Source organism: Scophthalmus maximus, chromosome 5 (genome assembly GCF_022379125.1).
Source record: "Scophthalmus maximus strain ysfricsl-2021 chromosome 5, ASM2237912v1, whole genome shotgun sequence".
In the NCBI taxonomy this organism is placed as follows: Eukaryota; Metazoa; Chordata; class Actinopteri; order Pleuronectiformes; family Scophthalmidae; genus Scophthalmus; species Scophthalmus maximus.
Window position 1 is genome coordinate 15,573,867 of NC_061519.1, and position 26,534 is coordinate 15,600,400.

Below are 26,534 nucleotides of genomic sequence, written 5' to 3' on the forward strand. Positions count from 1 at the left end.
AAACAAACAGCTTGTGTAAAAGACACTTTATTTGAACGTACCAGCAGTCAGACTTGAGTTAGCTTGAATTAATTTAGGTCACTTTTAAAAACAAGAATTAGAAAGGCTTAGTACAAGAGCCACTAGCATTTCCAAAACATACTATCAACTGTACATACATACATACAACTGAAATAAATACATCTATGTACGTATTAGTTTGGCTTTATTTGTTAAAACAATATATGCTGTATACTATACATTAACATTAAAACTTAAATATGCATCTTTGTAGATGTAGTAAATTAAAAGTTAGAAGAAAGTGCGCATGTTAAATACATGAATAGGACAGGATGCATTTGCCCCAAATACTGGTTCTAAATAAATATCAAAACACCCGGGCTTCACACTTCCACTCAGATGTGCACATGATTAGATCCTTTGTATGGGCAAAGACTGCCCCCTACTGTTGTCATATCGTTTCTGCAGTTGACAAACCAAAGCTTTTAAACACTGGAGGAAAAAGAATCCTAAACCGAGTGCTATAGCACTCAACCAAAAATCATACTTTGTATTTCCCTTTGATGCCGACATAAGGTTCTTCCATTGCAAGCAAGCCATTGCAAGACACTGTTAACACTTTCAGCGAAAAAAAAGTGTCAAACTCAAAATGAAAAGCACAAGCTAATTTACCCATGTTGAGTTGTAGTAAAGCAGTTAGACTACAGCAGACTGATTGGCAGACAGTTCGACGTCCACAGATTCAGCCTCCTGACGGGAAAAGCTCACAACTGACACTAAAAATTTTACATTTTACATCTTCAATTCAACTCAACGATATAGCAGCATAACACCAGCTGTGATGAAATGGTATGCAAAAGAAGGAATGTAATATTTCTCAAAATTTGATCTTGAAAAATGATCAAAGTTGGTTTATATTTTTTTAAATATTTTTTTCCGTTGTGGATACTGAGAACTGAAGGAAGGCACCATCATGAACAAAGCACTCTGTCCTGTTAATCGGCCCTCAGTGAAAAGGACATGCAGCAACTGATGTGTGTGTGTGTGTTAGGTTGACAAGACATTGACTGAAGTATGCACTGAGAATAATGAACGATCCTGCTGTTGTACCCCTCAGTAGGATGAATGAAATGTGAGCGATGTAAAGACAAAGGAGAACATGCAACGTGTGTGCTTTTGGTGTATCTCAGGTTTGTATCCGTTTTGTTTCCGACAGACAGGAGGGAAAAGTCTCATTCATGTGTGTTTGTGTGAGAGAGAGAGAGAGAGAGAGACAGAGTTCCAGGCTTTTAAGTGTCGAGTTTGTTGAAAGGGTGAGACCATGTTGACAGTGCAGGAGGAGCAGCGTTAGGGGAATGTGTGTCTTTTAGATTATAGGAACTGCTTGTGTGTGTGCATGTACATGTGTCTGTATGGGTGTTATGGTTTGTGTGTCCAGAGTGTGACGGTGCGGTCGGCAGACGATGAGAGGAAGGACAGGTCCTCTGTGTGCCATCGACACTGAATCACCTTGTCGCCGTGCTCTCCAACCACGGTCTGAGGCAACGGTTTGGTCAGGTCACCTTGAAAAAACACACAGGAGACACCGCTCAGTGAGGCCGGTACAATGTTGTGACACAAAACTGCTCAAGACACTTTAGGTACTAGTGGCTCAGATCCCTGTTCTTTTGTCGCTACTGTATAAAACTATTAGAATAGAATCTACACGTTTAAGTTGAAACTACTGAAGTTCCCAAATCAAAGACATCCACAGGTTGGTAAACGCCAGTGTATAGTCGGCCCCATCAAGTGGGATGAAATGTTGCACTCTCTATGACGGTAGACAACCAACTCACCAAGGGATTGTGATTTGTTTGGTGTCACGTGACTTATGAGCACGCATTTGCATTTGTGTTTATTTTTTATTAGTATCTGTCCAGCGTTTTAGACGATGTATGATTTTAGTTAAAAGTAGTGTTACAGCTGGTGGCCATCTAGCTGTTGTTCTTCGCACTTAATGACGTTGACTACTCCCTGGTGTTTATCGAAGTTGTAGCGCCTTTTTCCAATATCAAATATTGGAAAAAATATATAGGATTTTATCTGAAAAACCCTAATAGTGACGATTAAATCAGAAGGCTCTGATTAAAGAAACTAAATCTGACCTTGGAGGTTGGAGACGATAACCTTTGTGTCATAGGAACCAGTGAGCAGGTAGTGTGCTCCAGGGGAAAATCTAACAGATCGCACGTCGCTGGTGTGCGGCCGGTACACCTGGACGATTCGTCCTCCTCTGATGTCATACAGCATGCATGCACTGTCTTCCTGTCCTGTTGCTAGGAGACGGCCGCTCGGATCCACTGCTACCGAGGCAACAGGACTGCCTGTGGAGTGAAAAAAGAAGAAGAGGGGATTAGGGTAGGGACAAACGGAGGACAAACTCATGAGCTAAAAAGTTTTTACAGCTTTTACAGAGGAAATGTGTAAAGTGATCGTTTGTAAATAAATAACCAACCGCCAGAATAGATTCCATCCTCTTTGGAGAGAAATAAACAGAGCTGACACTGTACGTATCTGAATTTCCATGTGTTAGTGAAGCCTTCAACCAATCAGGGTTCAAATTCTGTAGTCACAGAGTTGGTTTAATATTTGCTGCAGCTCGGGGAGCAAACTGCTCCGTCTGACCGCAGGCGTCTTGCTCCCGCAAAGTTTTAATGTCACAGGACATGGTGACATGCAGCGCCAAAGAAACAAGATTTCTAACCAACATGCATTGTGTCAGCTTGCATCACAGTAAGTCAATGCAACGCAGAGCCACACATATAATCGACACACTGGACGTGAGCCATACCTGAGCCATGGAAAGCAGTTCCCACTACTCGGACACAGCTTGGCACCCTGATGTCCCAAAAACGCACCGTCTTGTCTTGGGAGCCGGACGCGATCATCCAGCCTCCCCACGTATACAGAGACAGAATGTGACCTGGACAGCAAAAAAAATTTAAATACTGTCTTTGACGCTTAATGTTTTGACTTCAAGGAGGACAAGTGGAGGGGATGAAGCTTAACAGCGCACCAGTGTGTCCACTGAGGGCGTGCAGACCCTGTCCCCGCTGACAGTCGGTCGTGTAGATGTTGCAGTCTCCTGCTCCGGCACTGATCAAGATGGCCCCTCCACTCTCCGGCCCCTCCATGAAGGCCAGGTCTCTGATGGTGCCGTCGTGCATGCTGAACTCCAGGTCTGGGCCTGGAGCACAGAGAGAGAGAGAGACGCAACGGAACAATCACAACGCTGACGTCGACAATCACGACTGCGATCGTGCATTCATGCCGAGCACGCTCACCTGTGGCGTTGCACGTCTCTGCGCTGAAAGGTAGAACTTTGACATATTTGTCGTTGGAGCCTGTAGCCAGCAGCTGCCCACAGTGGCTCCAGGCCACACAGTATATCGAGCCCTTGTGGTGTTTGTTCCTCTTGAAGCGGACGACCGGTTGCTTCGTTGGACTTGAGCTGCCGAGGACAGGAAGAGTGGAGAATAGGGGAAAAAATTACAAGGTAAGAGAAAGGATGAGTAAATTTGAAAAAATTCAAACACTGCAGTCTATCATCAAACGTCAGAATCTTTGATGTAGTTTGATGCTGTAAAAAGTGGGAAGCACTTGACTGCCAAAGTAAGTCATGGCTCTACAGGTGCAGCACACAGCGTACTGTCAATCATATATTACAAATAATCTTCTGATAGCGGGGACTACTCGTGATTAGCGGGTTGGATATTGGTGTTAAGCCGACAGACGCAGGTCACCTTGTGTCCAGTGTTTCTGGATAAGCGCACACGCGAAGAGTTTTGGAGTTGGATCCCACGGCGTACAGGGATCCTGACGGGTGGAAGGCAACGGCCCGGATGGCCTGAGTATCTTCCAAAGTGTGCACGGGGACAAACAGATCTTTTGGCTCGTCACTCTGAAAAACAAAAGCCACATATAAAAACACATTAACACACAGACGGCTACATGTAATTAGCAGTATAATCTCCTGTGAGCTTTTCTTCCCGGTGACATCCGTTCTGTCGTGATGCCAGCGTGACGTCACTGCCATTCAGATCAAACTGTTATAATCTGCTTAGTCAAATTAGAATTACACAGATGCTATGATGAAAACAAGAGAGAGTGAGAAGCTCAGAGGAAGCTAAATAACAATTGTTGCAGAATACCCCCCCAAAAAAATGTGAGGCTAATGAGAGAGACAGTAAATTGAAAACTGTGGATAATAAAGACTGTGGACGACAAAGCAAAATAGATACATGGTTGCTGAGGTATAAATCTTTTATAGCAGCTCTTACGGAATTGTTTGAACGTGTTTTCTGTGCTGCAGTGTTAACAGGCTTTTCTTTGCATCCCTACCTCTTTACTTCGGGACAAGGAGCCTGGAGAGTCGCCTTGTTCACCTCCTTCTTGTTTCTGCCCACTGCCAACAAACACAAAACCTTTTATCATCTAAAATCAACGGTCCCTGGTATGACACAAACGCTGGGGACACAATTAAAGACGCCCCACCTCTGCGACACGACGGGGGACTCATTTGGAGGCGGGACCGGGCGCCCCCCCACGGACCGCTGCGGAGTGCTGCTGAGCACCCCTCCCCCCGGGGTCCGGCTCTGCTCCGGGGTCACAGATGGAGGATTGTTATTGTCTTCGGAGGCGGGCATGTTCCCGTTGCCATTACACTGCTGGGCCAAAGACTTCACCTCCTCCTCTACATTCTCCATACCCACGTTCAGCTCCTCCAGCTTCTGGATGGACCTGGGAAGTTCATTCAAATATTAAGGCTTGTACATTCATGATCTCCGTCTCCATAAACACTTGTGTTCTCTCCATCGTTCAGCCTTTCCCTTCTTATTTTCTTTTTCCGGAAGCCTCTCTTGTATTTGGTAATACCTCACATTTCATTTCACTTTCGGTGCACGCTGGCCGAGCTGACAGGCTTGTTAAATCTTATTAGAACTACAAAGAGCACAGGACAAAAGAAAACCAAAGTAATGATGTCATAATGCACAGCCACCCTTGTGAATAATGCAGAGGTTACACAAACAGGGAGAGGTAGGGGAGGTAGGGAGGAAATCCCGGGGGACAAATCTGAAAGGCCTTTGTCCTGCTGAGAGAGGCAAAAAATAAAAATAGTTTCATCCGCATCATTGTTGTCGTGTTGTTGAAGTTATTGCCCTCTCGTGGTTTGAAAGCATGCCTCGGTTGCGATGGGGGATGTTTTAGATTTTTTGTGGATGAATCTTTGGTCTAATATTGATAAACTGGAGGAGATGGTCCCATGTGACGTGATGCAGCTCGTCCCCACAGATGGTGCAGTGGGCACTGAAGGCAGTTTCGGCGGGGGTTGGGGGGGTCGTCATGCAGAAGAAAACCACAAACCGTCATTATCACAGACTTAACATGTCTACTTAATTAGCAGGTTAGAGCTACTCTTGACAGGAAGTTCACCCTATGTTTTGACAGGTGCCTACACGTATCCCTGCCTCTTGTCTGTACCTGTTGAGGAACTTCTCCGTGAGGCTGTGCTGCATGTCGCTGGGTGGCGGCTCCTGCTGGACGCCTCCCTCCAGCAGCATCTGCTGGTACATCTGCCTCTGCTGCTGCTTCTGCTCCAGGTGCTGCTGCACACGAAGCCGCTGGCGATAATACTCCTCGAACTTCTCCGTGGAGTCACGGAGCTGAGAATTGAACATAAACCCGGGGGGAAAGAATACATGGAATTAGATAAATGGCTTACATGGACATTTTTTAACATCTGTTAAAAAAACTACATGCAGTTTTAACTTTCTTTCCACAATTTTGCACACACATTGGTAATATTCACACACAGTTGAGCATGTTAACCGTCCGATGTCAACCATGTTAAAAGTCAGCGGTGTGTCATTTCTATCTTCTGTCAGTTCAGGTATTCGAGTAGGAAGGTGGGTGAGACTGAGAGCTGAGGACGGGTCACTTCCCCCCTCTGTCCTCCACTTCCTGTCCTGACCATCTGATAGGAACGGATCTATGTCTGGGAAGGGGAGGGACACTGTCAGTGTACCAGCTCTTGGGGAAAAAAAGCGTGGATGGAGGGTAGAGAGGACAACAAGAAAGAGAAAGGTAGGGGTGTGACAAAAAGATCACAGAGGCCCAAAAAGTCGGCTTCTGTTTTATGGCCTCCTTATGTGTCTCCGTGGTGACGGGCAAGGAGGAGCAAAGCCCAAACCTCACACTGAGATATAAATAGAAAGCGTGAGACAGTCAGAGTTAACGCTGTATTTACAGGCAACATAAAGGCTGTTATGACTCAGTTTTGTTCCCAGACGTTTTGAGCCACGTGTTCCCCAGGGATTGTTTACACCATTTCTGCCAAGTTTGAAGCCTCTTTTGTGATTTCAAAAAAACTGGTAGTGCCTGTTGTCTCATAATAATCACAAAATGATGATGATTGACAAAATGTCAAACTCCATTTAAAAAAACCTTTTCAAGATTATTAAATTCAAATTCATTCATTTGTCAAATGAATGTTTGTATAGAATCTTATTCTCCAAAAAAAACTATGGATCATTTGAGGCTTTTACCATTATTGATACATACATGTATGCAGCACAATTTCTTGAGTTACACTTGGCAGCAACGCGAAATCTGAAAATGTTGATGAATCTCCAGGATTCCCTAAGACATTCATTGTTAAAGAATGTCTTCTAAAAAGACTTATGGCCTTAGATGCAAGATAATCAAATCCTTGGAAATTAAAAGTCACAATGAATCTAAAAATATGTGTATCATGTCCGTGTGTTACATTTACATATTTCTACTTGTGGTACTCATCAAACAAACACATCAAAACGAGCAACTTCCCACAGACAAATAAAAATCTGTCTTCCAGAGATGAGCCAGCGAATGTGTCACTCTGAGCAGCCATGTCAGCTTTTACCGTGACTCGTCTGTATTTCAGACATGTGGGAGGAGGCTGACTCCGACACATTGTACTAACACCACTAATGAGAAATGGCCTATATTTAGACTGTAAGCAACACCCATCAAAGAACACAGGACTTGTTTAGTCGTGTGTGACATGCAACAGGTCTGACGAGTTGAAAATGAAAGGTCAGAGATATTTACCTCGTTCCTGTCAGCAGAGCCGTCAGATGGCGCGTCCTCGCCCGGAGCAGAGGCAGGACGAAGGTGCTGAGCTCCACCTGAACTCATCATCTTATCAACAGGCGTGTCTGTCCTCGATCTTCACAGAGAAAACACAGCAACAGATTATCTAAGACATGTGAAAGGGTATTGTATGAAGCCGCAGTATTAAAACATCCACAGAAATTGCTTCTATTTAACATCCAGACAAAGATTTTGACACCGACACATTCAACACTCAAATCTGAGCCCTTACGTTTCAGGGGATTCCTCGAAAATGCTGTGGCAGTCGGAGCTCTCCATCATGAGACTCCTGCTCAGGCTCTGCCCGCCTGCTCCAGGATAGTGGAAGTTGGCAAATGAATGGGACATGGGAGAGACCCCTTTACCTGGCACGATCTCCCCACCACTTGCTCGCTTATCCTGGCCAGACAGCCCGTAGGACAAGCCATCCAACGCCGGGTTCAAGGAGCGTGACATGTAAGTGTCTGCGGACTGGGGTCGGCGGAGCGGGGAGGAGGGGTACGGAGACAGTTTGCTGATGAGTGGGGTGAGGAGGTCCGCGTAGCCGGTCTTAGCCGGCTTGACCAAGCGGTCCACATGGATGTTGAGTTGCTTCTGTTCAAAGGCGCAGGAGAAGACGCTGTGGGAAAGGTTCTGCATCCAGGAGAGCATGGACAGGTCCAGATCGTCACAGCCATTACCGCACAGCATGTCGACACCCAGAAGAACCTCGCTCTCTGTGATCTCTTCACCCGTCGCCTTGCTCTGCACACAAACAATAACAGCAATATAACACATAACACACGTCTTCAGAGGTACCAATTACTTTTTAAAAAATCTGATCACAGTGTTTATGTTTAGTGTTGGTCGTTCACACCTGGCAGAACTCCACACAGCACTCATAGAGGACTCCCTTGAGGAGCAGCTGGAACAGTCGATTACCGCTGGCTTTGAATCCAGCCTCACTCAGCTTCCTGTCGGCCGGGATGAACTCCGCCACCATGACGCAGGCCTCCTCAAAACACTGCACCCTGGCCGTGCTGGGGTTCCAATCCTGACGGACCCAATTAGTGAAATCAGCCAGAGAAATCAGGCATCAAGATAGAAAGTAACACGCTACTGTCATGATGGTGAAATCATTATTTGAATTTGCAGTAGAGTCCCAGCACAGTTGAAATAATAATACAAATAGTAAACAGTGCAAAAACTTGAGCATTAGGCTACATTCATACTGATACATTTTTGTTTTTAAAACTAAAATGATTTCCATCCACAAGAGCTCTAAATCAGTACAAAATCTCCGTCCATACTAACACACTCACGTGACCATTCGTGTACACTAGGCATGTGTGAAGCGGTGTAAACAGGAAGCAGATCGTCTACTCAGCAATCAGTTGCTTAGTTACAGAAAATACTACGAACGAGAAACAAAAAGGGTGAAATGTTGGAGTAGGTGACGACGAGGTGGAACTAGTACATGAATATAAGTGTTTACAACCATTTTCCCTTCACCACTGGACGTGGCTGTCGTGACTGATAAGAACCAATCAGGGAGCCATATACGGATAACTGCGTCATCGTATCCAATCCAAACCCAATGTTTTTAAACTTAAATGGGGTGTTTTCGGCTCTCCGAAACGCTGAAATAGTGTGGACGGCAACAGTGAGGGGTTTTAAAATAACACGTAGTATTGTGGATGCAGCCTTAAACTACTCCTGAATTTCAACTACTACAATATCATTTCAAGTGCAATCTGCCATAGCCTTGATAATCCTTGCCTTGAACTCGGCATGGTTCGTGAGACGAGGCAGCGTGAGGAGCAGACACAGTTTGCTGTAGTCATCTTTAGAGGGACAGAACTCCTCCAGGGCATGGAGACACTTGACTGCCTCCTGCATGGTGAACTCCATCTGAAAAGAAACATGAAATGCATTTCAGACAAGAAGTTCCCCTCTGAACAGCAGAGATAGAAAAACTTGGTCTTTTTTTGAACCTTTAAACGTCACTGAGGCAGAAAAGTAAAATGTTACAGCTACGATTTTTGTTCTTATTGCCAAAATGTTATTCTGGACAATTCGGAAAAAGAAATTCCCAACACACAATCAAAGCCACATCATTACAAATAACGCACACCGCAAGGGACACTAATGCCAGTTAACACGTAGTCTGATACAATGTGCACAGATGCCCAAAGACGTCCGATCTAATCCAGTTAATAGGACACGATGGCCCAGAGCTACACCATGTGACAGCGAGATCAGAGCTTGCCTACTTCAACAATATGACTAGGGAAGAGATCATTTGTGATTATAAGAAAATAGCATACGAGTGTCTGATTTATTGGTTCAGTAGGCAAATTATTATCAATCAGGATTTGCAAAGAATTTGATTTGATTTAGTGATTTCTCTCAATAGGTGTTGTAGTAGTTTATAACTGTCCGAATCAATGTCGTCTTCAGGACATCACAGGAGAACAGACATGTTCTGCGAACTGGCTTATTCTCAGAAAAACGAATAGTAAAACATGTAGCATTAAAGACAGTAGCCACTGTCGAGCTTTTCCTCTCGTCTTTGAGACTCAGCCCTTTTTGTTTACTGCCAGTGACAGTCAGTGGGAAGCAGCGCTGCTCCAAAGACTATTTATAAGGATTCAAGGCTTAGGAGGTTCCAGGAGGCTGAGACAAAGTAAATCCTAAAGACAATCTGCGATTTCACTAAACATTGTTTTGTTTTTTTTACTTACGTGCTGTGGCTCATCTTCCGCAGACATGGCATTGTTCACGCACAGAGCCTCCAGAAACTTCTGCTTCAGGATGATGTAACGAAACCTGAGAACAACACAGTTTTTGTAAATGTTGCCTAAAGAGTAACTAAAACCCTAAACCACTATTTTTCAGCTGAAAACCAATGTTGCCACAGTTAATCGATTAATTGATTACTAAATTAATGGCCAACTATTTTGATAATCGTTTTACCGAGATTTTTCTAAATTCTCTGATTTCAGCTTCTTAGATGTGATATTTTTCTGGTTTCTTTGCTCCTCTATGACAGTAAACTAAATATCTTTGGTGTGTGGACAAAAACAAACATCATCTTGTGGTGTGCGAAAACACAATTGACAATTTTTCACAATTCTATGACATTTTATGAACCACCAGGTGTAAATTACGTAAAAAAAAATATGTTTGTAACTTGGAAGTTATGAACTACACGGAACCCTGTAACTGTGAATCAAACAACTACTGAATGGAAAAATAAAAAAGACAAAAACAAGGACGTACTGAGAGCAATTCAGGCAATGAACTCACCTCTTTGTGTCAAACTTGTCCATGCACTCTAAAGGCTGAATGAACTGCAACACCTCATCCCACTGACCATCAAGCACCAGTTGCCTGAAACAGAAACAGTTCATCTCTAATGCAGAGCTGGAATTGAGACTTCATACTCAAATGACGGTGTGAATTCAAATCGTGTTCTGATTGAATCACATTGCGTTTTTAAGAGTGTAATGTGTGCATTGATGAGACGAGACCGCCTGTTCACAGGCACTTCACGCAAGAAGGTGAAATATGAAAATCTATTTAATACTCAGGGTGAGTATAACTGCAGATAAATACATTGCTGGCTGACTTTCAAGGGAGCACTCACACCTAATGCATAGGTGCAGTGTTACACTATCTCCAAAAGCAGAGAGCTCAATCAGAAACACTGAACAATCAACCTAGAGACGACCACGACCAGACTGTTGCGGTGCGATTGTTGCAGTTCGAGTTCGGCTTACCGGAGGAACAGCATGTCGTCCGAGTACAGCCCATTGATGACGCCGCTCTCCTTTTCCAGAGCCAGCATGCTAATGTGCAGTTTCCTGGAGTTGAGAAAGTCCAGGATCACCTTGATGATCTCCACCTCCTTCACGTTTATGGTTTCTTCCGCTGTCATGGTGACGACGGGCTGCCACCAACCAGAGCCATTAAGCAAAACACACACACGCACACGCGCGCACACACACACACACACACACACAAAAAAGAAAACAGCATCAGGACAGATTGGTAATGAATCTCTGGTCCAGCATAAGAATCTACGGTCATTCAGTAGAATCATATCATGATGATATCACGTTATACTCCAAACAATTTTTGTTTTGTTTTTTGATTTCATAAACCTGAATATAAAGGACATAAGGTCTGATGTATAACACATTTTGTATAACACAGTTTAAATAACAATTTGATTTAACAAGGAAAATCAAACACATCTACATATATTTGGTATCAGAAAATAATTTCGCTGCTATTGTGATACTTGATTTCTGCCACGTGGCCCCACAGTCCTGAGGGCAAGTGGCTCTTGAGGAAAGCATCTGACATGCAGATGCTTGAATGAAGCTGGACAGGTGGCTGCTGGGGACTGTGGTTTGACTGGGCAGCTCCAAAACTTGCATTTGTGTGTAACTGTTAATGTGAATATGAAATTAATAAGTGTCTCATCTTGCAGGATGAACAACAAGATGCCTCATACTTCTTCTTTTGGTTTAATGGCGAGTGGCACCTACTAAACTAAGCTTCCCTCCTCTTGGCAGAATACCTTCAGAGGATTTGCTGCAGCTGCATGTTCTACTAATTGTATTCTTTTTTTATCTTGATTCCATTGTAGCATTAACGACTCCTGCTGTGAAAGTAACCAGTCTCTTCAAATCAATCCACCCTCTCTCGATGGTTCCTGCTGTGTTGCCCTTCATCTGTGTCTCCTGCATCTCCACCTCCACCTCTGGTTCACCACCTACAGGACATGATCTTGATCTGTTACTCGGACCTGTTGAATCCTCACCTAACTTCTCTCTCTCTATTCATTAGTTCACAACGCCCATATGCCACAAAATGGATCCCTCTGCGACGGCGACATTTTGGTTGCATCTCTCTTTTCCTCCAGTTCACGTATACATGTCCCACAGGCTGAGCAAACCTTCACCGAACGTGCATGGAGCTCACGTTGCATGGAGCTCACGATGCATGGAGCTCACGGTGCATGGAGATTACGGTGCATAGAGATCACGATTCATGGAGATCAGGATGCATGGAGATCAGGATGCATGGAGATCATGATGCATGGTGATCATGATCCATGGAGATCATGATGCATGGTGATCATGATCCATGGTGATCATGATGCATGGTGATCATGATCACCATGGAGATCATGATCACCATGGAGATCATGATCACCATGGAGATCATGATGCATGGAGATCATGATGCATGGAGCTCATGCCAACACTTGGGGCACAGTCAGCAGTACAGTCTGTTCAGTGACAACACTCCTGTTTGCATGTTCACCTCAGGCTCCACCGTCTCCAACAAATCTGGTGCAGGTGCTCTGAGCCTGAGGCTCTGGCTGCTTTCATTAAAAAATAACAATAATCAAGGATTCCGCTTTACCTCGTCCGGTGATCCAGCCATGGCGACAGCACTGTCTGCAGTGTGTTAGCTCTGCATCACATTCGACCTCGAATGACTGATGTTGTGATCAAATGCCGACGTGTCAACAAAGGTTGTTGGGTCACAACAACAGCAACTTAGCTCCAAAGGACGCGCACTGCTGCTCATGCGGAGTTCACACGGGAGGCGACTGTCTTGTCTTCGACAGTGACGCACCGGCAGATACACAACTAACAACAGCGTCGTTTCACACACACACACACACACACGCACACACACACACACGAGCGACACGGGCACCGCAGTCCTGCCCAGCTAGCACGGGAGGCGGTTAGCTAATAACGCTGGCACCGAGCCACAAGTCGAACAGTGCAAGAGGCTTAGGCTACTCGTTAGCCCGACGTGGCTGGTGAATGGACCGAGCGGGATTAAACAAACAGCTAGTTACCGTCGGAGCTCACACAAAGCTGCCTAACTTGGACCCGCGGCCGGGGAGGAGGAGGAGGAGGAGGGGGAGGAAGGGGCGCTGAGAGCTGAGAGCTGAGAGCTAGCCAGGCCGAGTGGAGAGAGGCATCATCTGCTAGTTAGCCCGCCGGGCGGGGTGCGAGGCGGCGGCGGGCGGCTCCCCCACAAAACAACCGACAACACTGACGTGCCCCTGTGGCTGCGCTCGGTGCTCACCTGTGTCTACAGATACATGGGATGAGAACGCGGTCCGCTCCCTGCGTGTTGTTCCTCGCGCTGTGGACAGACGCTGTCACGACGGGACCGCTCGGTGTTGTGTCCCCTCCTCCTCCTCCTCCTCCGTGTCTCAGTGTCTCCTCCTTGCTGGATCTTTCTCTGCTGCTGCTGCTGCCCTGCCTGCTGTCTGCAGGAGAACTGCCTGCCTGCCTCCCTCCCTCCACCCTTCCCTCCTTCTTTCCTTCCATCCATCCATCCACCCTTCCCTCCTTCTTTCCTTCCATCCACCCTTCCACCCTTCCCTCCTTCTTTCCTTCCATCCACCCTTCCCTCCTTCTTTCCTTCCTTCCCTCCCTCCACCCTTCCCTCCTTCTTTCCTTCCATCCACCCTTCCACCCTTCCCTCCTTCTTTCCTTCCTTCCATCCATCCACCCTTCCCTCCTTCTTTCCTTCCTTCCATCCATCCACCCTTCCCTCCTTCTTTCCTTCCTACCATCCTTCCTTCCTTAAGATACTCACACGATGGTCCTTTGTTTTTTTTATGGTGCAAAATTGTCCCTTTCAGCTATAAACGTTTGCCCCCCCCCCCCCCCCCCCCCCCACACACACTTATTAGCTGACATGGATGGATACAGGCACAGGGGCCCACAGAGTCATGGAGGGGCCCTGTCTTCACCATGGATACATTATAAGAACTGCTTATATTGACACCCATGTTCTTCAACGGCAAAATATCCCAGAAAAAGGTTTAAAATTTCAAAAAATTGAGATGCAAAATAATCACATTTTGTGTCTCATTCAGTCTCGGTGTCTTGCTCCCATGTGGGAGGGCTGGGGAGACTTTCACAAGTCTGCGTCATAATCCGTCCATGTTACCTGGCCAAAATTATACTAATCTGACTGAAAAGGTGGAATACACTTGTGTCAGCTGTTGCTGTTTGTGCTCTCTGTTCCCGCAGTGCACTGTCTTCATGGGACACGCCCTGAATGGATCCTCTGCGTGTCCCCACCCTGTCACGGTCTCCAGCAGGTTCTCTCTCTCTAACCCTGCACATCACATATGGAATATGGAAAAAGGCAGATATATAGTCGCGTTACACAAATTATAAACAATATTTGTGCGTGGATGTTTTAAAGGGATATTTCCAAGAGAATCCTATTGTGTCTAGCAGTTCAAGGCTGCTTCCTAAAATGCAGAAGTCCGGCTGAGCCAGTTTTGAAAATGACCATGTTAATTTAATAATGATGAAGTGATAGAGAAACACGAAACTACTCTACAGCCAGAGACACACAGTGGCCACAAAACCCCCAGGTTAACTGGATGCTATATGATTGTCTTTCTAATTTGATTAACTGCAAATGTCTTGAGGGATTTGCATCACTAAAACACAGTGTGAATGAAGACATTGGTGTCATCCTGATTTTTTTTTATGTTGTCATTTTGTGTTTTGGTCTATTCTGTATTTGCTGCACGTCTGTCTGTCTCAGATGGTTTGTATCAAGTGACTAAACTGACTAGAATCAATATTATTATAGCACCAGGCAGGTGTTGCATAATATTTACTTCCGTTATTTACTTATGTCTTTCAAAAGATAAGTACACGAGAGTGAATGTCATGTCAATCAGTAGAAGAAGTAAAGTACACATGAATCAGCCAACACATGAATATGAATTGAGACGCGAGTACTGTTGATAGCTTGCATTTTAATAAAGCTTAAAGGAATAGAAAAACAATAAAAATCCATGGACAATTGAGCATAATTAGTTAACTGAAAAGAAAAGAAATTCAGAGCCGGATAAAAAAAAAGTATGATTTTCTCAGTATGCTGCTGTATTTTCACACAACACCACTATAAAGCCTCATTGAGACTCTATAAACCCAGCCTGCTTGGCCACACTACTCTCAACACACTTCCTTCTGCTGCTTCATTGGAACACACCTCCAACAGGTAAATGTCGTTACAAAAAATACTTCTATATGCCAAAATATATCTGTACAGTGTCAACACATACATGGAGGAACATATGGAAACAAATGTAACAGTAGCATAAAAAGTAACAAGCGTGACAAACCTAATCTCTGAGTAGACTAGAGGGTGTTGAAGTGCTATCATAGGTGAATTCATCTATTTACAACTGTGGAGATTTTATAGTTAAGACATATCCACATTAAAGTGACATTTTGGGTGTATAGTGTTTAGGTCCGACTGCAACATGGTCAGTGGTGGTTTTAATTTAAATCACTCTTAGGTCATTGCACAGACTGATGACACGGTGTGGGATTTCCGTCTAATCTAATACTGATGATAGTCTTATGAGGGATACTGGTGAGTGATCACACTTTTTTGATGGTGTGGAATTTGTAGCACAATGAAAGGCCACAAAAGACAACATAGTGGCACACGCACTAGATAAATTATGAAAGCTACTCAAAAGCTACTCCAAGACTGAATGGAACTGCCCTTATATACAAACTGGTTTAACTTATATATGTATAGCATTGTTGTTTCTCTAAATAAAATCTAAGACACCTTTTTTTTTTAAAAACATTTTTCAATAATAAATTAAGAGACTATTGCAGGTGCTTTCCAGAATTGTCTGATGGTGCGCCACTTGCTCAATAATCTCATCACTTTCCACTTTTGGAAAGAAATTGTAATCACCAACTGAGGTATTTTCCTCGCTCTTCATGGCACTTCACTTTACACACACACATACATACACAATTTTGACCTATTCATACGTTTTTCAGTCACGTGTAAAAATAAAAAAACAACAACAACCCAAACATGCCTGTAAAGCAGCAAAACTCTCATCAGAAAAAAATGCCTGATCACAGATCAGACAGGCCACCCTTTAAATGTCCATAGAGGTTGGAGGGGTCTATAATCTGATCCCAGATCTATGTGTACACACAACCTCTCCTGTACCACGACAGACTTGTTCAACAGGCGCTGACAAAATGACACCAACCCACACGGTGCATCCAAATGACACAAAGCAAGCATAAGGCCACACATGTTCAACTTAGAGAAATCAAACGGCCTCTTCCAGAGGCGTGACATTCAGTGCTTCAGTGGTTCAACTAAGTTAGGCATTGGTCCGCCTATTATTTTATCCTCTTTTTTGAACATTGATACACATGCTGACAAGTACACACTTGTGCCCCTTGTAAGTAGTCCAGAGTGTAACAGTCAGCCCTGTAATGCAGCCACGACGTCGGAGAAGCCCACTTGTGTTCTACATTCCAGTTGTACTTTATGATACATGTCCCTTTAATGAAATAGTAAAATCCACAAATTCTTCCACGATATTCCCAGAGACGCATGTCCAAATGTTGCAAAAGCCATACGGCGCTACTTGGTGTGCAGTTTTTTGGGCGTCCCCTGCTTCTTGGTCTGCCACAGATGGCTGGCGATGGTGATGGCGTCCACACTGGCAGACATGGTTTTGGCTGGGATCTGGCTGAACTGCTTCCTGTCAGAGTTGTACTTGTAGAGGCCCTCGATCATCTTGGGCGTGATGCTCCTGGGCCCGATGCCTGCTAGTCTGGTGATCTCTTCGGTCTCGGGGCAGTAGGTGTACACAGACCTGAACTGGCATCCAGCGTCGCGGAACAAAACCAGGAAGTTATTGGCTTCGGATTTCTCCATTTCCTGCAGAAGATTGTGGAGGGAAATCATTGTTTTCTCTTAACGCATGTATAAAGTAACTCACACACACAAACACACACACCTTAGTGCTAAACATACATCAATTATCTTGTTTTTCGGCCCTTCGTTGACCTTGCCAGCCAGGCAGCAGTGGGCCAGAGCATTCTGGATGATGTGCTTGTTGGACTTGGCACTGGGCTCTTTGTATAGTTTGGGTCCTGGAGGAGGGAAAGAAAGCAGTTATTGAGTTTGCAACAAGAAAATGTTACGTATGTACAGTAGCTCTGTAAATGGCCATTAACTAAGTAAACAGAAAATCTTATACCTGTGTACTCAGTGTTGGAGGGAGTTGAGGAGGTGGTGGAATCATTTTCCCAATCCTTCTCTCCGTTCCGACTACCAGCCGAAGGACAAGAAGAAAAACCCTCCGCAGAGTCCGGCCTGGACATGATCACATGCAACAAATGACACACACAAACATAGCAACAAACACGTAAAAGGTGGACACACATGAGCATGTACAAGGTATGAGGGCATACGGCAACATATATTCCACGAACAGACATGCACACACATATATGAGACAGAGAGAGATGTGGCGAAACAAGGTCAGACATCTTGACACAGTTCCCCGAACCCTGCCTGTTGTCTTGCATTACATCCGACTGTGTACACACTCTGTGACAAAGCAGTGCAGTGTGGGACAGAAAGGCATGTTCAGCCAAGCAAAGCAAAGACTCTGTGCTGCCTTTATGGCAACAGCGGGAGATGAGCTCAAGTACATGTGGTGGAATCAGCAGCAGCCAGCACAGAGAAGAGAGCGGAGAACAGTCTGAGAGCAATACTGCAAAAGAAAAAGAGGCTGAAGAGCAGAAGAACTGAGGTGGAAGAGTTCAGCCTCGCAGGTCTCTTTTAATACAGCAGAACTACAATGATGGGATATGTAAAAAGATTACTATTTAACTGTTGTGGCTGTCTACTTTTATGTGAGTCCGAAATACAGGCTAAACCAAAGTCACATGGAGCTACTGTATACCCACAGTGGTTAATACATTCTATCTGTGGAAGCACCTCTTTTCAGAGCATTACTAACCTTCCCTTTCTTTCTTTGGGGGAGCTTAGAAAGAACGCGACATGTGCAGAAGCTATTTTATTGCCTCTGAGGGATCCATGCAAAATTGAAGAAAGGGGAGAGAGGGATTAAAGAGAATCAAGATGCAGAGTGTAAGCCTCATAGGAGTCAACTTGTAGGACGTAATGAAAAGAAACACCAACAACACACCCCGTTTATTTAAAATCATGGGTTGGGAGTTGTAGTATAAAGTATTTATAAGTATCTATAAAGGTCAAAACTGAAATAGAAGCTAAATTACTGGCAACAAATAGCACACAGAGCACTGCAGGTTATGGATTCAATCAAAATACAAACCCTCATCAGGATTAATTTGCTCTAATTTAATAGGATCATTGAACTTCTTTTGCAATTGGTTGACATGTTTAACAACATGCCCCGACTGCAATAACACCAGGATCCTCCTGGCACGGGCAGGTAGTGACACCTCGTTGGCGCCACACAATTTTTTTTTCCTACTGTTTAACTCTTCCTAGTTTTAGTCAGTTTAAGAACTAATGAATTCAATTTTTAATTTTCAACGTTTAGCAATACATATTAAAATCTTGAGATTCTAATAAAGTTTTTTTTAAATGCAATTATTCAAGCTGAGCATTTTATATTAAAACTTCAAAATCATTTACCAATGACACATATTTCTACCCACAGTCTTACCTGTTGTTCTTCCTGTTATCCGGCTGGACTCTATTGTTGTCAGACAGATTGAGAGACGCCAAAGACACACTAGACACTGAGAAGCCTCGAGGACGAACCCCTGCAACATAACAATAACGTAATCACGGATCAGCGGCTGTGGTAGTGTGTGTTTATGCATGTTGTGTGTGTGTGTGCTGCTCACCTGTTGCTCTCACAGGGGGGGTAGATGACTCCACGACATCCCTGTGGATGGACTTGGGACGTGGCTTCTTCTTGAGGCTTCCAGATCGAGGCTTGATGACTTCGTTCATATCATCCATCAGCTTTAGCTGCTTCCTCCTCAAATATTCGTTCTTGATGTAGTCCCTCCTGGCTTTCTCGTCATCCTTCTTCTGCTGCTCCTCCTCCGCTTTCAGCCTGAAGAAGGAGACACGTGTCAGATTATATACTTTTTAACTTAACATATAAAGAAAATGAAGCTTGATTAAACCAACTACGTCAGTATATGTGTATTGATGCCATAAGCCTGGGGACAGTGTAGTTTCAGGGTTGGGAAATAGACAGGAGGTGAGAAAGACAGACAGACCGTGCTTCTTCCTTCTTCTGCTCCTGGTCCAGCTCCTGCTGTTGCTTCTTCTCCTGAGCCTCCTTTTCCCTCCTCAGCCTCTTCTCCAGCAGTGCTGCTTTCTTTGCTGCCATGTCCTCTTCCCCTTTCACGTCGTCCTAGTGTTTGACAGGTGCATAACACATGAATAAATAGACCATAATGTGTCTCTCCTCTCAGAAATCAAATGTCTGAATGAGAAGATGCTGGAAATAAAAATAATTATATATGTGTCTATTTGCGAGCATAAGATTGATGTAAAAATTATAAGTCATCACTCAAGTCTGGGGGAACTGGTATTTAAAATGTAATTTCTTTACCTTCCATCCAAGCTCTGACATCGCTCTATAATCAGACCTCTGATGTTCTCCCATGAGTCTGTGTTCTGGTTCGATTTTTGGCCTAGATTCATTCATGTATTGTCACTGATCAGCTCATGGCTCAACTGGCACAACACTGCACATGTTGTGCCAGGTTCACACAATACAAGAGTCCTCCTATTGCTGCTGTCTGCTTGTAGGACCTGTATAGACTATTAATGAGGCGTTAAGTAACTCTACATAATAAGTGGTGATTGTAATTTGGCTACCAAATACAGGTGCAACTACACAAAAATATAGCCACATGGTATGGCAATAACTATCAACAATGTTATCATAATGGTATCAGTTTAGGATTCACCGCAATTACAAAACAAAAATGTCCACTGTGAAAAGGGTCTATGCTTCGTTTGGGAACAGCACAGAGTTTTTCTGTGGGTTTTTCTGAGGGTTTCAAAGTCACTTCAATCAGTGTGGAGGCAATCAAATATGGCAGCAAAAGGCGGCATTAATATATTCTGTTTGTGATATTTGTGTCCAATTCAACAGATAATTCAATTTATGTTGTGTATCATATTCGGAGAAACATCCCAAATGTTACATGGCTTATTCTTGACATTGAAAATGCTTTAAAAAGTGTTTATAAAACTATAAACATCTTCTGAATATTTCTGTAGCTGACCTTGAAGAAGAATCCACAGCACATCTTCTGATCGTGCCCTCCGGTTTCTCCCTCTGTAGTCACCTCCTGGCTGTGGCCCCCTGGAGGATTCAGCCCAGACAGAGGAACCTCCACCAGGTCTCTCCTGTCCTGAGTGTCTCCTTTGACCCGGCTGCCTGAGGCCACTTGGATCTCAGACACCGGCTGAGATAACACCTCCGATGTCCTTGATCGTTTGACCTCACCCTTTGACTGAGCCTGTTTGGCCCCTTTCTTCTCCTCCTGTTGCTCACCTTCCCTCTCTTTGGCCGTTTCTTTGCCAGCACTCTTCTTTGCCACTGTCTCGTCTTTGTCTTTAGTGTTCTCTTTGTTGTCCTTGGCCTCTTGGTTCTTTCTTTCCCTAGACCCCTCATCATTGCCCAAGTAGGCAAAAGAGCTGATCTGGCTTTGGCTGGGAGAGAAACGCCTCAGTCTGGGTAGGCTGTCCACTGAAGTGGGTGTGTTGAGCATTCGGCTGAAGGGGGTGACTTTCAGATCATTTGGTCGTGGAGTCCGGGGCGTCCTGGCATGGAAGGAAGCCGGCCGCCTCTTGATGCCAGCGGGCGAATGATTGGGAGCGCGTGGAGAGCCAGAAGAAGACAGGATGGGAGACAAAGACCCAACTGAGCCTCGGCCTGTTACGCTGCTACTGCGCAACTCACGGAGCTGCCTGCGTAGAGGAAAAATACCCACAAATGCAAAATGAGTGTTCACAGAATGATGATAAAAAGATCTTTTCAAATATATTATCGCAGTAAGTTATACCTGTGTGGAGATGGAGCGGGAGGAGGAATGACCCAGGCTTGTTGTTGCTGATCTCTCATGGCCATGATCTTCTCCTGCTGCTGGGCCAAACGCTGCATTTCTGTCTGCATGAAGCCCAGTGACGTGTTCAGCCTCTCAATGGAGCGTGTGTATTCGGCGAGGTCGACTTCTCCTGGAGCCACAGCTGTATCATCACAGTACACACACAGGTCTGTCAGTCAATTACCAATTGTATCAAAATCATTCACAATGCTAACAAAACCACCGTGGATAATCCCACAGAGAAGTACATATTGTCCTTCCAGCCATAGCACATTTTTCTTATTATGTGGTTCAGCGCTGAAACGATTTGCTGATTGATTGATTTCTCGTCAGCTTTAAATTATATAAATCATATCATCCTATACCATCATTGTATCATCCATACTAGTCAACTTTTTGGTTAAAATGCCAAACATGTCCTGATATCAGGTTCCTAGATGTGAGGATTGGTATTTTTCTCTCATTTATATCGTTGTTAATCTAATATATTTGTGTTTTAGGCCGCTGCTCAGGAGAAACAATCAATTTCAAGACCTTACCTTGTGCTTTGCAAAATTGTTTTCAGCCTTTTTTCACCATTTTCTACTGTTGTTGGGGTTATTCACCTCCACTGTCTTCACAGGGGGATTTCGGCGCTGCTCCATCTGGTTTGCACCTCTCTGCCCGATCCATGCTGCCCTGGCCGGGTTCCTTTAAGGATGTGAAGGCCTCTGGGGAAGGTGTTTCTCCCCCTGAGCTGGGGTTAAGGGGGGCAGTCACTCCTTTCCTTCTCACAACGTTCAGAAAGGCTGTTCTGCCCATCCTCTGGCGATGGCGAGTAAAAGCTGCTTCCACCTGGAAAATGTGACAAGAGCAACATGTTGTGAACATTCATATTTGAAGATATGTCACTGGCTATGTCTCTTGCTGTACATGTGTTTACCTTCTTCTTCTGGGCTTCAATGGCTCTGCGTTTCTCTTCCAGCTTCATCCTCAGTTGAATCATCTCTGAGGCTATAATGTGGGACGGGTCTCTGGGAGAAGGCGTTACCGGGGAGGGAGATGTAATTGGCAGAGGAGGTGTAGAGATCTAGAAGGAAGTGCAAAGATAATTTATATTAATTCATTGTCAACCCACATCACTTTTGCCACTCTAAAACTGAAAAAGCGCAGATGACACATAATAAGTCACAAACCTGAGAGGAAATGTTTTTAGTTGAGTGTGTGTATGGCACATTGACATCTGTACCCTCTGGCGTGGTTCCGCCACTACTCCTCCCCTCCAGCTTCCTGAATTTCTGCTCTGCAAAGCTCGTCATCCGCACCATGCCTCCTCCAGAGCCACCAGAGGACGAGGCGGGGCTGTCAGTGTGAGATCTGGGGAGTGTGGTTGCTGAGCTGGAGCAGGGGTGGCTTCCGTCACCTCCATTTCCCCTTTCACTCTCAGGATTAGTGTCACCAACCCCTTTGCGCCCTCCTTCCCTGCTCCTCTCCCTCTCTGGCCGGTCAGTCAGAGGGCATGACCTGGTCATGGTCTCAAAGTCTGGGTCTATATCTGAATAGTCTCTCAGTGAGGAGGAGTCCTCATCCAAGCTGTGGATGTCCTCTGTCCTCACATGGATGCCCGTGTCAACTTCATCAGTGGACACAGAGTTGGGGTCGTGGTCGTTCAGTCGAGCCTTTGCTGAATCCAGGTCGTCTCCTTGACCCTGGGCCCCTGGAGGGTCTGAAGGCTCTGCACCGTGGAGAAAGAAGCCATTGTCTCCGTCCCCCACACCCAGGCTAGCATGAGGCCTTTCTGTGTCATGGATAATTTTCAGGGCCTCCTCAATGCTAGGAGGGGTGGATGGGCTGATGTGGCCGCTGTGGTTGCCATGGTGATTGGAGCAGTGGTTGCTGTCTGGGAGGACTCCGTTGGAGTACCTAGAGACAGACACAGGTAAAAGAACCTTGTAAAAAGGGTTAGGTAAAGACCCTTAGTTAAGGGACCTGGATAATGGATAGGGGGGCGCTGCCCAAGTGCCATCGGTAGTTTGCATATTGAATTCAACACTTCTATCATTTATCTGATGTAGGAAAAAAAACACTATGAATTATTAGCGGAAAGAAGTTTCATATATTTAATAATCATTACCCAACACATCCCACTCTGCTGTACCTGCTTTGGTTCTTGATTGAGAATGTGTTGTTCCGCCCCAGGGGTTTGTGGGAGGTGAAGTCCTCATCCTCCTCTTGTATGTGTCTGCCCTGGCCGTTGACATTGACAGGCATGAGGGAGAGGTGGCGCTTCATGCCTCCTCGGGATGCATAGTGAACTTTGAACCCAAGACCGTCACTACTGGCCGATCGGGTCATACCTCGGAGGGAGGGGGTATCACAGGGAGGCAGCATCGGGTCTCCGTCCAGGGGAATCTCGAAGGAGATCCCATGAGCGGAGGAGCTGAGGGAGAAAGAAAATTTACTGTTAATTCAACGAGGAAACAAAACACAACTTTACATGTAGGTCAATGAACATCTCGTTGGGCGGACAGATTTCATGTACGAACCGTTTTTCTTTGGGCCATGTCCCAACACAGCCATCCACATAGGACATGGAGGTAGATCTCTTCATTACACCTGTTGCAGAGACAGAGCAGTTTAATATATATACACTAGCTTTTTTCTTTTAAAAAATAAATGGCTAAAATGCAACAAGAGAGTATAAAAGCCACTGCCTGGCTGTATATCATCCACTAGAGGGCATCTGGTTTCAAAACAAAATATTCACATTTTCTTCCACTAATCTGTGGACGTTGTCAATTTTTCCCAGCAAAGTATGTGACTCAAGTGTTTTTTATCCACACAATGGTTTTACGTTGGCGTCCACATATGTAAACTATATGTACGCTGAATATCATTGAATTGCCAGCAGTTTGGAAATAGATTTGTCCACACTTTAACTGACAAAAAGTATTTTTTTTACCCGCGACAGGGATGTCCTCTGGGCTCTCAGGTGTGTCTGCATAGCTCTGTTTGACTGGACTGGATACAGGAGCCATATTCTTAGAGGATACAGGCTCACAAGCTGCCGATGAAAAGATAAAATGTCATACATTCAGTAATAAGCTGCAACTTTGCATCAACTATTTCAATTAATGAAAACTGCATGACGGTGAGATTATATTGAAATTCTACTGTACCGTTTGTGTTGAAGACTCTGGGCTGAACAAACGAGGGTTTAACCACTTCAAACCACCAGAAAAGCTCAGCCATAAAGACCAGGTAGTTACTCTGCAAGACCACACACACACACCAAAAATTGTTATTCCTAAATGTCATTAGCACGATGTTCGTTTCTGGAGACAAAGAACCTTCTCCATTTGTGTCTCAATAAAGATGCAACATGGGCTAACAGCAGCAACTCGACAGATCAGTGAGGTCATGGCCTGCCAACTGTTGCTAGGTAACAGGCGCAGGTGTGAGTGTGTGTGTGTGTGTGTGTGTAGTTGAATGTCTGTACATGTGTCATTGTCTGAGTTGTGTAATGCCAAACCCATATGCCTCTTGAAAACTGCCAAAACACCATCTGGAGTTTAGTTTAAATTTGCCACATATGCACAAAGCAGTGAATGAATCTCCCACATCAATGATAAATGCATATGTCTTACAAACAGAGAGACTCTGGAGGCCTTCGTCTGGCGGAACACACTGACCAGCTCTTCTCTTCCTAGTAAGTATTTTTTTTAAAGAAGACATAACCAGCAAAAAAAATTCTAGTCCTATTAACTTCCACACACAGGATTGGGTTGACAGTAAGTTTGTGGTGAATGGCCAGTATGCCAGAACCTTTAGTTGCTCTCCATGACCCGTTCTCTTTTTTTTCTCCCCCACTTTGCTTACTTGAAGCACTTTACAGTCAACACACACATACACACACGCGCACACACACTACAAATAATATGAATGTGAAATGAAGTGAGAAATACTGGACAAAGAGTTCAAAACAGTCTGTTGTGTTGTTTTGAAGAATGGTAAGACCGTCAGCTTGGACCGTGACTTGAATCCAAATGTTTCTACCCACGCTCTCTGCATACTATTTACCCACACGGGCTCTGACGCTTCTTAAGTAAGGAGGGCACAGAGATACACTAAAAGTTGTGCAGTAAGGCTTTTATTAATCAGAAACAAATGTGTGCGTGAAATGGGGAGATCTCTGCCCGAGGACCGAGTGAATCAGCAGTTGTGTTGTCTCTAAAAGTTGTTTAAGATTTTGTTGTTTGATAAAAACAGCGGGGGATCCGGAGGGGGGGAGGAACAAGGGAGGCAGGCAGAGATGGGTCAGGACTGTGAATCTCCTCTGAGCAGAGTCTGTCCTCTGTTTGAGAGAGGGAGATTGGAGGCAGGAGGGGGTTGGCCTGCAGCAACTGTACTAAAAAAGCAGCAACACACACACACACACACACACACACACACACACACACACACACACACACACACACACACACACACACACACACACACACACACACACACACTCACACACGCACACACACGCACACGCACAGACCGTCATATCCATTTGATTCGGCAGTGAAGAAATACTCAATGTAGCGAACTGATATTCATACCGATGTAAACACACAAACACACACACGCACACACAGAGCCCCAGTGAGAGACAAGCCTGCAGCACACACATACATACATATTAAACTTTTCCTTGTATGACTCATTTTTGCCCAGTTGTAATTTCCCACTCGCCCTATTCCCAGAAAACATTTTCTTTTGACTCTTTCTTCTGAATCCACATTACAAAATCAGCCCAGTCCGCTTCCTGCGCATGCATTTATACTGTATTAAAACCCTGGTCTCCCTACCTTTATGGATGCATGTGCATACAGCATGTCCTCCAGGCTGAAGTGGCAGCAGTGGTTGAGGTTGTTCTTGCAGAACTCCTGCACCAGCTGGAGGTTGTACAAACTGTCAGCCAGTGACATGGTCTCCTTGAGGCAGATATCTACTCAGCCAGGGGAGGGGTCACACACAGAAACAAACAGACAAAAACAAGGGGGGGCGGGGGTTGACAGAAAAGGCCAGACAGGAAGACAAGGAAAAGATAAGGCAGAGTTTATGTTTAAAGAATAATACGAGGAGGAGAATTTTGCCCCACCTTTCCCACTGGAATTTGGGCAATAGGCAGTGGCAAATTTGAATCACGCAAAATCCTTGTAACAATACATGAACCAAGTTTTCAAACTGCCTTGAACCTCATTCTGGATGAGTCATCAGGATTTTTATCGCCGTTACTGAGGGGACGGCCCCTGCATGTGTAGGATGTCTAACTGGAGGGAACAGATAAGCGACAGGAAACCAAAAGCTCCAACGCCGGAATTGTTTATGCTTGAAATAGCAGCCAGCGACTCCTCTAACGGTTCCCCGTCACATAGCCCTCTT

At 44.8% G+C, this 26,534-nt stretch overlaps 2 protein-coding genes across 8 annotated transcripts in view; both read right to left on the reverse strand.

Annotated features, from left to right (window-relative positions):
• Positions 1-11: 11 nt before the first annotated feature.
• wdr47a (WD repeat domain 47a) lies at positions 12-13,424 on the reverse strand. 4 transcript variants are annotated; one of them, XM_035633927.2, is made up of 17 exons: positions 13,270-13,424; positions 10,932-11,101; positions 10,459-10,542; positions 9,894-9,978; positions 8,929-9,060; positions 8,027-8,203; positions 7,403-7,914; positions 7,129-7,246; positions 5,521-5,702; positions 4,534-4,779; positions 4,381-4,444; positions 3,783-3,940; positions 3,324-3,490; positions 3,056-3,226; positions 2,831-2,962; positions 2,145-2,363; positions 12-1,562 (listed from the first exon to the last, which is right to left on the reverse strand). In XM_035633927.2, the coding sequence occupies exons 2-17, from the start codon at positions 11,087-11,089 to the stop codon at positions 1,420-1,422; spliced, it is 2,748 nt and encodes a 915-aa protein (XP_035489820.1). In that variant the 5' UTR covers positions 11,090-11,101; positions 13,270-13,424; the 3' UTR covers positions 12-1,419. The 4 variants fall into 4 exon arrangements, with proteins under 4 accessions (XP_035489820.1, XP_035489821.1, XP_035489819.1 ...); XM_035633928.2 differs by lacking the exon at positions 13,270-13,424 and adding an exon at positions 13,037-13,127; XM_035633926.2 differs by lacking the exon at positions 13,270-13,424 and adding an exon at positions 12,589-13,018.
• Positions 13,425-16,403: 2,979 nt separating this feature from the next.
• The window catches only part of camsap2b (calmodulin regulated spectrin-associated protein family, member 2b), a 28,281-nt gene continuing 18,150 nt past the window's right edge, over positions 16,404-26,534 (reverse strand). For 2 of the 4 annotated variants that reach the window (XM_035634684.2, XM_035634683.2), the window contains 17 exons: positions 25,958-26,097; positions 24,281-24,371; positions 24,064-24,165; positions 23,648-23,717; positions 23,260-23,541; positions 22,298-23,024; positions 22,045-22,191; positions 21,728-21,956; positions 21,081-21,264; positions 20,298-20,985; positions 19,278-19,414; positions 18,894-19,108; positions 18,710-18,809; positions 18,017-18,082; positions 17,249-17,364; positions 17,023-17,141; positions 16,404-16,926 (listed from right to left, as the gene is read on the reverse strand). In XM_035634684.2, the coding sequence (XP_035490577.2) occupies positions 16,627-16,926; positions 17,023-17,141; positions 17,249-17,364; positions 18,017-18,082; positions 18,710-18,809; positions 18,894-19,108; positions 19,278-19,414; positions 20,298-20,985; positions 21,081-21,264; positions 21,728-21,956; positions 22,045-22,191; positions 22,298-23,024; positions 23,260-23,541; positions 23,648-23,717; positions 24,064-24,165; positions 24,281-24,371; positions 25,958-26,097 (3,713 nt within the window). In that variant the 3' untranslated portion in view covers positions 16,404-16,626. The remainder of the gene's footprint in view (positions 16,927-17,022; positions 17,142-17,248; positions 17,365-18,016; positions 18,083-18,709; positions 18,810-18,893; positions 19,109-19,277; positions 19,415-20,297; positions 20,986-21,080; positions 21,265-21,727; positions 21,957-22,044; positions 22,192-22,297; positions 23,025-23,259; positions 23,542-23,647; positions 23,718-24,063; positions 24,166-24,280; positions 24,372-25,957; positions 26,098-26,534) is intronic. The other 2 variants (XM_035634688.2, XM_035634685.2) reach the window with 1 other exon arrangement.